This window comes from Chaetodon auriga, chromosome 16 (assembly GCF_051107435.1).
Source record: "Chaetodon auriga isolate fChaAug3 chromosome 16, fChaAug3.hap1, whole genome shotgun sequence".
Lineage (NCBI taxonomy): Eukaryota > Metazoa > Chordata > Actinopteri > Chaetodontiformes > Chaetodontidae > Chaetodon > Chaetodon auriga.
This window is the reverse complement of record NC_135089.1, coordinates 5,269,313-5,278,262: the sequence shown is the minus strand read 5'-3', so window position 1 is coordinate 5,278,262 and position 8,950 is coordinate 5,269,313. Positions and strand designations below refer to the sequence as shown.

Here is an 8,950-nt window from a genome sequence, read left to right as displayed (position 1 = left end):
AATACGTGCAATAATAATAATAATAATAATAATAATAATAATAATAATAATAATAATGACCTATTCAACATTGCAAATCAAAACGAAAATATTGAACCAAAATTGAATCTGAAATCAAAATGCAGTGCAATCGCTCAATTAGAAGAATAAAGGCAATATTAATAAATAAGAGTAAAAAAAAAACAGAAACTGTGAAAAATGTCTGATTTCGTTGTATTTTGATGATTGTTTTGGAAGTTAAACCGTTTGGCCAGCGCGCAGCCACTGTCAGTTTCGCTGGGTGTCAATTCCAAAGTGTGTGTGTGTGTGTGTGTGTGTGCGTGTGTGTGTGTGTGTGTGTGTGTGTGTGGGTGTGTGTGTGTGTGTGTGCATGTGCGCGTGTGTGTTTGTGTGAGTGACTCTGCATGCACTCGTGCGTGCAGCAGCAGTGCTGATGAGACATACAGTGTCTTTCTGGGCCTTGTCGCCTCGCGCTGTGGTCTCGTTGGGTTTTGCATAGATGCGAAACGATTGATTTGCTGGAGAACAGATTCTTCTAAAGCAACCCAACTAGGCCATTTTTTTTTTTTTTTTTTTTATCGGTTCAGCATTTCCCCTCTGCATTTCTTTACATTTCATCCTTTCCCAAATGCCACAACCTCCCCAAATCCCACCCCAACAGGCGAGTAAATGTGTTTTGCATTAACTTATTGATTGATTTTCCCCCCAATTTCTTATCATTAGAAAACCACTGCAGGTTGTAGCTGTAGCCAGTGATGTAGTGGTAAATAAAGAAGTGGGTAAACTTTGACTTCCAGTCATCAAAATGCAAACAACCACTGATACAAACACAAATCACACTTTAAAAAACATTAACATTTTGAAATCCTCTTGTCATCACAGGATTTGTTCATCAAATTTCCTATTCGAGATTTCTGTCCGCGCAAAAAGGTGGATAACTTCTGTTGCGCGGCATAAGATTGTGGGTTATGTGGATTACCCTCCACTACATCCCTGACTATAGCAAAACAAACATTTAAGACGGAATAAATTAAAGGAAAACACTAATGACAACAGGTGAAACGTCTCTCCAGAATCCCGCCAGGTAAGCTCGTCAAAAAGTGTGCCGTGGATAGATTGTTGATTGCAACGGGACGCACGATAGGTTTCTCATTTTAATTGTGAAAAAACGCGTTGAGTTCATCATACACGGGGCCCCGTTCGTGGTGTAAGTGCATGTCGTGGTAAGGCAGGACGTTTTCAGAGTGAATGCCGCTCCGGGCCCCCGAGGAGCCAAACACCAGGTTGTGGGGTCCGGTGGATCTTGAGCCAGGCAGGCCGGAGTAATGCATAGAGTAGTGGTACCCCTTCTCGTTTTCGGGGGACGTGGAGCCTTGGTGCTTCAGGGAAAAGTTGCCATTGATGCACAGGGGCGGGCTGAGGGGCCCCTCATACTCGGGGCTGTTATACTCAGGGGATCCGCTCCCACCGTACAGAGAATCGTAAGCCGAGCAGTAGCCGTGCGTCCTCAGTGGATGCGAGTTCGAGCCCGGCTGGCAGTGGGGGCTGGAGAGACGCGCACACTGGTAAGGGTAGGAATGCATGGAGAAGGAGCCGGACCCGTACCTCCCCCCGTCCTGACACTGCTGCTCGGTTAGGAAGTTACGTGAGTTTAGCTGCAGGCATCCCGCCACCAGGTTGGTCGTGGGCTGGGAGAGTCCCTTGCACAGCGTCTGGACGTAGGACACAAGGTCGGGCCTTTTTCCAGAGCGCAATATCTCCGACAGGGCCCAGATATAGTTTTTGGCCAACCGCAGCGTCTCGATTTTTGACAGTTTTTGCGTTTTGGAGTAACAGGGCACCACTTTACGCAGATTGTCTAGCGCAGAGTTCAGGTCGTGCATGCGGGTCCGCTCCCGTGCGTTGGCCTTTATCCGCCGCATCTTGGAGCGCTCAATCCGGGCCTGGGTCATTTTGCGCTTCTTGGGGCCCCTCTTCTTGGGCTTGTCCCCCTCCGTGTCCTCTCCGTCGTCCTCTTCCTCCACCACGTCGTCCTCGTCGTCTTCCCCGGCGTGCTCGGATTGCGTCCGGCTGTCTCCCATCAGTTCAGATCCCTCCATGTCGTCCTGGGTGTCCTGATCCTCCTCTTTGATCTTGGGCTCATCGCCATCGCTGTCCTCCGCCCAGCCGGAGTATTTCTGCACATCAGGAAGCAGTGAAGGGTCACTGAAAAGCCTCGTCAACATTGCGGCTCTGGAGAGAAGAGAAAAGAAATCGAAAATGAGGCCTCACAGGCACAGGGCACGCACACGGTGTCTGTGTGGATTTACGATAAGAAAAGGAAGACATTTCTATCACAGTGACTTTACAGCAAGAGAAAAAAAAAACGTAAGAGGTTAAACGTACTATTGCGCACGTCACCATAAACATCCGAATACTGAGCCTGTAGAAGTATTAAGTTTCATAGAAAATATTTTGATTTCAAGGTGAAAAGTCACTAAAACTCAAGCACACTCGTCATTTTTGCCTAAAGAGCAAATAGTGTAAATTTAGGGGAAATTAAAAAAAAACAGAAATAAGCCCTCAACGCTTTGCGCTGGGTTACAGCCAGGCGGGTCCCCATTTAATTCCCTGCTGTCATCCGCGTGCCCTGTCGCGTCCTCTCGCAGCGGGTCCCAGCGGCAGGGCCCCATTACAGGTCCCATGGGGGCCCCCACTTTCACTCCTCCTGACGCCCATATACACTCCTGGCTGCATTCCAGCACTATTCATCCACACCATACACCTCTCCTCAGAGGAGGCAAAAAGGGATTTTATTTAATTGATAGGCTGTAGCTCCGTTTAAAGTCACGCTGATTATTAAATTAAGGCTTACAGACACATCCTAACTCAAGCTGTAAAAGGGCTTTGAGAGCTTTTTGGCCTCCAAGCACGAACCAAGAGGAGAGGTAGCCTACAGTTATGGATGTGGAAAAATAACTATAAAAAGAAAAAAATACAAAAAAAACTTAAATAATATAATAACAACAACAACAACAATAATGTATTCAGGCGAAAAATGCCTCTAAAATATTTCGAAATATATCTTAAAATCATTTTAGGCTCAGCCATAACGAACCACAGTAACGAACCAACTATCAAGCAAACATGCTAATTAATATTACAAAAATAATGATAAAGAAATAACAAAAAATGATCAGCCTACCACTTGATTAGTAAATGCAATCCCATCCCAGAAAAAAGGGCTACAGAGAGAGACGAGGTGATCTTTGACAGCATCAATAAGCCTCCATTGGCTTACTCCCTAACACGTTTCACTTCCCATTTATTATTATAGTGCAGCAGCAGATAGACTTGCAGCCCGTAGGAAGGTAGGCTGTGATGGTTGGTTAATTATCTCGGGGGGTGTGCCAGGGGCAAAATCTAGTTTTTAAATCTCAGGCTCAGGAGGTTTGCTCAATTAGAAGAAAAAAAAAAACCACAACAACGTTTAATTAACAGACCGTGCAGCTTACACGAAATAGATTTCACACATAATTCAGTATGCACGAGTGCGTGATTTCAAAGCACTTTTTAGTCAGAGATAACCTCTTACAGATGGAAATCGCTTGTATCCTTTTAGCCCTCGTTAAATATAAAAAAACGCAAGTCGCCAAACACAATTAGGCCCATCCGATCTCGCGAAGCCCCGCAGCAGCTCCACAGCGGCTGTGGTCGAAACAGTGTTGCAGACAGATTGTTGAAGTAGACAAACAGAGATAAATCATGATGCACACCGCCTGTCACAGTCAATGGCGCTGTCCCACCCTTTCATTTGCTCCGAGACTGAACGTGAAAACCATCGACAAAACCATCAATAAATCTCCCGTTAATGTGGAGGACGTCCTTCGCTGCGGCAAAAGGGGCTGAAATCGAGATCTTCCACACACAAAAAAAAGTCTAATCTTGCGCGCTCGTTGTCTTTTGTTTCTCGGATTCAAGGTCCAGACGCAGGAATCTCGAACTAAAATTAGTGTCCGATGTGGTTTATTTACAGCTACTCCAATCCTCAGCACTGCGCCTGGAAATGACCCCGGAGGACCGGGAGACGCTTTACCTTTTGACCCGGGCTTGGTATTCGATCTTAGCTCTAGTAATCCAGGTAGATGCGGATGTCAAAAGTTGAAGGGCACGCGCAGGGAGAGCGGGGGAGTGAGGAGGTGTTTGTGCAAGCGCGCTCAAACGGAAACCTAATAAAAACGACAAACATGGAAATACCTTGTATATCCGTTTCTGACATTTATTTATTTATTTGTTTTGGTTAGGACGGATTTCAAAGTGTGCCGTCACCTGATCTGAACAGACCACACAGCTTGGATCGATTGCTGCATACCAGAGCAAAGTCACAGACAGAAACGGCCAAAATATAACAGATTTCCATGCAGATTGACGGCACGATGAGCCTTTTACCGCACAGACTGACGCGATAGAGGAGCTTTAATTCACCTGAGCAGGCAGCAGAAAGCACAAACGAACACCTTGCATTAATCTACATCTGTTCATCTTTCAATTAGATTAATTTTCTCCTCCATTTTGGACGGGCACTTCAGCATCCAGCTTTTATCCCCCCCCTGCTACTGTTGTTGTTTATAGTCCAACTTACCTCGGCTCGAGCTCTTCACAGGGGATGGGAGGAAAAAAAAAAAAAAAAAAAAAAAACAACAACAACACGCGCTCGAGTTTCAGACCATCTTCGGGGACCGCACGAGCAACGCTCCCTGTCAGCGTGTGGGTGCAGGCAGCGCGCGGCTTTCTTCCTCTGGCGCCGGTGGGTTGTTTAGGGGTGCTTCTCTCCCAGCGCGCGCACTCGAATAACCGGAGCTTGCGAGCGAACGTGCGTCTCGGCGTGTCTGTGTGTATATGCGTGAGTGAGTGAGTGAGTGAGCATGCATGCATGTATGTATGTGTGTGTGTGTGTGTGTGTGTGTGTGTGTGTGTGTGTGTGTATGCGTGTGTGTGTGTGTGGCAACCGTGAGCTACCGGGGACGGGGTTACATACCAGCTAAGGCTGTGATGCCAGCGCCCATATGGCTGGCACGTCACCGGCAAGAGCCATCACATGAGAGCCCGGTGATTGACATGCGCCCGCATTCGGAGAGATTTGCCCGCGGGGGTAGAGAGACACACGGAGATAGAGGGAGAGAGAGAAGGAGAGAGAGAGAGAGAGAAGGAGGAGGAGGAGGAGGTAGGAGGTGGTGGAGGAGGAGGAGGAGGAGGGCTCCGCCATCTGTCACCGCGCTAGAGCTCACACAGCCAGAAAAAAAGGAGGAAAAAACAGAAGAGAGAGGGAGAAAATAAAATGGTGGAACAACAAAACTCATCATTGTTGACCTGTGCTGCTGCTTCAAGGGATGCAGGCTATCTTTTTTTAATCAAACCTGTGAATTTTCCTCATTCACCTGCCAAACTCACTAGTCAATGTTTGATGCAATTTAGAGGAGAGCTGCAGACGTCCCAGCGCTCACCGCAAGGAAGAGGCCTGCTGATAATAAAGGAGGTAAATATCCAGTTAGGTGAAACATACATGCAGACAGCCAGCAGGAATGTCATGGTGGTTTCTCCTCAGGGTTTCCCATGATGTGTCTAAGCCATAATATTGCAGTTTAATATGCATTAAGTGACATGCAGCAAATACACTGTGACCCCAAGCCAATTAAGTTCTGCTTTAAAATCACATCTACACAAGCAATTAATCAATTAATTGGCCTCTTTATTAAAATCATCTACTCACATATGGAAGATATCAGTTTAAGATGATACTGTATGGAGCCTATAACTCTTCAGCAAATGAAAGGTGGGCAAACAGGGTGTAGTTGCAGGGTTTACCCTCCGTCACATCTCTGGTTCAGACGCAGGGTGGGGGCAGGGGGATGGGGATGCATCATAAGTGCATTAAGGCGGTGGAACAGAAGGCATATTGTTTATTTATTTACCTAATTGGATCAAATTATGCTTCAATGTATTCAGAGGAACGACAACCAAAACCAATTGTGATTTGTTCTGACTCTTGCGGGCACAACCCGAGCGCAGATGACCCACTTGCCAAAGCTGCAAATGAGTCAGATTAAAAGGTATAATATTACATAGGCTTCTGCTGCATGTGCGCGCGTGTGCGTACGTATGTGTGGACTGGTGCTCGTGTGGGTAAGTGAGAAGATCAAATGCTCGCTGGTCGCCGTGTCCGAATGCGTGAGGTTTGCCAGAGCTGCTGCTGGTGTTTCCAGCGTTCAGTTCTGAGCGAGGGGCGCCTGCAGGGGCGAGCATCAGAGAGAGGGGGAAAGAGACATAAAGACACAGTGAGAGGAAGCGTGAGAGAGAGAGTGAGACCCAGGTGTGCAGGCTCACTGGGGATGTATGAAAAATGAGGAAGAAGGGGGGGTGTAGCTGGAGATGACAGGGAATTGGTGCTGGCAGCGGTTCCCAATGTTTAGGAGGAGGCATGTTGGCACATCAGCGGCAGAGATGCAAGAATTCCTCACCACCAGTTTTCTGGTCCCTTCAGTGTGTTTGCTTCGCTGCATTGTGTCCATCCCAGATCCGAGATCTCTCTATTTAGCAGACATTAGTGGAGTTAATGTGGGAGAAATGAGCTCTATGACCACCAAGTCCAACTTGGCACAAAGACACCCACCGGACTGAGGGAGCAGGGACACGGAGGCTGAGAAATAGCTGATAGAAGCTCATCATGTCCTTGGGCCTGGATCACCCCTACATCTCCTCCGCAGCCTCAACTGAGGGAGCGTTTGGGGGTTTGCGGGGTCATCCCTGGGGTCACCAGTCGTGTGACAGCTGTGGCTAGGGAGCCGTGATGCTGCTCATTCACTAATGTGCCTCATCCCTTATGGGATGAGGGGATGGTAACCTGGCACTACCCCAAACCATGGTGGGGTGATTGTGGCAGTGTGTGTGTTTGTTTGTGTGTGTGTGTGTGTGCGTGCGTGTGTGTGGAGGGGGAGTTGAGGGGCATCTAGCTTTGCCACTAGCCAAATCACTGCCCTATCCTACCTCAGCTGCACTGAGGAGGAGGGGGGGGATGCGAGGGCTGCGGCCATGGGGGCAGCTGATGCTTCTCAACAAGTCCCAAACAACCTTCAGGTCACCTTGCCAAAATAAATGCTAAATGTCAACAGCGTGGCTTTAGCCAGCACCGGGCTGGAGGCGACTCCAATCAGGGAGGCTTTGATCTGATATTGAAACGCCGGAGGAGAGCTTGTTTGGAATTATGATATTTTAGAATGACTTTGCATCCTGTTTGTATATGGATTAGTTTTAAGTAAGGGCCACCTGCTGTGGGCTAAATGCATGTAATCAAAATGTAAAATAGAAGCTCTTTCCCTTTAAGATATCCAGTTCTCCATCACTCTTTTTCCTCTATGGTCAAATGACACCCAATAGCCTTTCAAAGTCATCAAGCCACACCTCCTTACCTTTGTCATCCTCCCCCTCCCTTCCTCCTCTTCTCACTGTCAGACATGTGAGGTGATGACCTGCACTTCACTTGTCTTTCTGGAAGAAGTGCAAACTTCTGCTGGCACAAATATGAAATACAGCACAGACACACACACACACACACACACACACACACACACACACAGATCCACCCACCCACCCACCCCCACCAGACTCCCGGACCCCATCTGCACTCTCCTCTCTCCAGCCCCCTAATTGCATATGCACAAATGCAAATGCCTATTAATTAATTACTTGACTAATTAGTGCAGTGGTATTTTAGAGCGATAAATCAAGTGGAGATGGGGCCGAGGACGGCGGGGCAGGAGGAGGGCTGCACGGAGCATCGACAATGAACCCGCACCGGAGGGAGTGCTCCTATTGTACAAGTCCTGTGTGTGGCTGGGAGTGTGCGGCGAGGAGGACGTGCACACCGGAGCTTCTGGGGCGAAGCACCGTTTGAAAATGCTGAAGAGCCCGAAGAGGTGAGTGAGCGAGGTGAGCACCCTTTGTCTGAGGAAGGTGGAGCGAGAGGAGGAGAAATTTAGGTTGCGCGTGAGACGTGACCTCTGCTCCGCCAACTGTTTCCTGGCATGCGGCCAAGCTTGGATGCTCTTGCACCTATTTTCACAAAGGAGAAACCATGAGCTACATGCTATGACTGCTCCTCCTGATGCATATTTATACTGGTATTGTAAACCTTGTACAATAGTTCAATGAGCATAACAGTTGGCATCGTTTGCGCAGTGAAACTGATGTGATAATTGTGGCATCTGTGATTGGGAGGTGAATAATTCTGGCAGCCGTGGAAAGTTGTGTATCTGTCTATGTGTGTGTGGGCGTCTGGATGTGTGTGTGTGTGTGCCTGTAGGTGTGCCAGGCCCCCACCATAGGTACCCATGGAGATCTCCGGACTGAAATATTCATTCTTGTTTGCTCGCCCAGACAGTGTGGTCCTAATTGCTGCATCAGAAAGCTCCACCTCTCCCTCTCGTCTGTCTTGGCTGCAGCGGAGACGAACCTCATCTGGGAGCAGGATGCCTGCGTAAGTATGTGTGTGTAGGTGCGTGTGTGTACTTGTGCGTCTGTCCTCCTTTCTAGGGAGTGGATCTGGGGTTGGTAGATTTGTGCTTGGCTCACTTTCTCGCTCATTCACAAAGATGATCCACAAAAGCACATTTGCGAGGAGCGGTTCTCGTCGTCGGTCTGTCAAATCCATTCACTTCATCTGCCCGCGCGTCGCGTTTTCCACGTTTTTCAGCTTCCTTCCACGCCTCAGTCGCTGCTTGTGTTGGAGTTGGGTTGACTATTGATCTCTCTGTCAACACGTCTGTCTGTCTGTCTGTCTGTCTGTCTGTCTCTTGGTCCACAGGGTGTGTGTGTGTGTGTGTGTGAAGCTCTGGAGTTTTTCATCAGTTCCCGTGCCAAACCAACCCGTGCCTGGCCAAGCTGAACCATCTTGTGGGATTTTTGGCTTTTAATT

General features: G+C 48.1%; 1 protein-coding gene and 1 long non-coding RNA gene across 4 annotated transcripts; one reads left to right on the top strand and one right to left on the bottom strand.

Moving 5' to 3' along the window:
- Window positions 1–517: 517 nt before the first annotated feature.
- Window positions 518–5,121, bottom strand: LOC143334304 (neurogenic differentiation factor 2-like). Of its 3 annotated transcripts, none has more exons than XM_076753041.1 (2): window positions 4,622–5,121; window positions 518–2,232 (listed from the first exon to the last, which is right to left on the bottom strand). In XM_076753041.1, exons 1-2 carry the CDS (start codon window positions 4,912–4,914, stop codon window positions 1,155–1,157), a joined length of 1,371 nt encoding a protein of 456 aa, XP_076609156.1. In that variant the 5' UTR covers window positions 4,915–5,121; the 3' UTR covers window positions 518–1,154. The 3 variants fall into 3 exon arrangements, with proteins under 3 accessions (XP_076609156.1, XP_076609158.1, XP_076609157.1); XM_076753043.1 differs by lacking the exon at window positions 4,622–5,121 and adding an exon at window positions 3,185–4,607 and having other exon boundaries at window positions 578–2,232; XM_076753042.1 differs by lacking the exon at window positions 4,622–5,121 and adding an exon at window positions 4,076–4,138 and having other exon boundaries at window positions 578–2,232.
- A 136-nt stretch (window positions 5,122–5,257) lies between these two features.
- LOC143333764 (uncharacterized) lies at window positions 5,258–8,514 on the top strand. The gene is made up of 3 exons (XR_013078310.1): window positions 5,258–5,515; window positions 7,751–7,965; window positions 8,413–8,514. It is a non-coding gene; the product is annotated as an uncharacterized LOC143333764 (long non-coding RNA).
- Window positions 8,515–8,950: the final 436 nt, after the last annotated feature.

Excerpts from the sequence above, each read along its gene's own strand:
- LOC143334304 (XM_076753041.1), bottom strand. The coding sequence starts at position 4,914 with ATGCATGCATGCTCACTCACTCACTCACTCACGCATATACACACAGAC. Across the intron at positions 2,233-4,621 it reads TGTGAAGAGCTCGAGCCGAG|AGCCGCAATGTTGACGAGGC; the intron begins GTAAGTTGGACT and ends TCTTCTCTCCAG.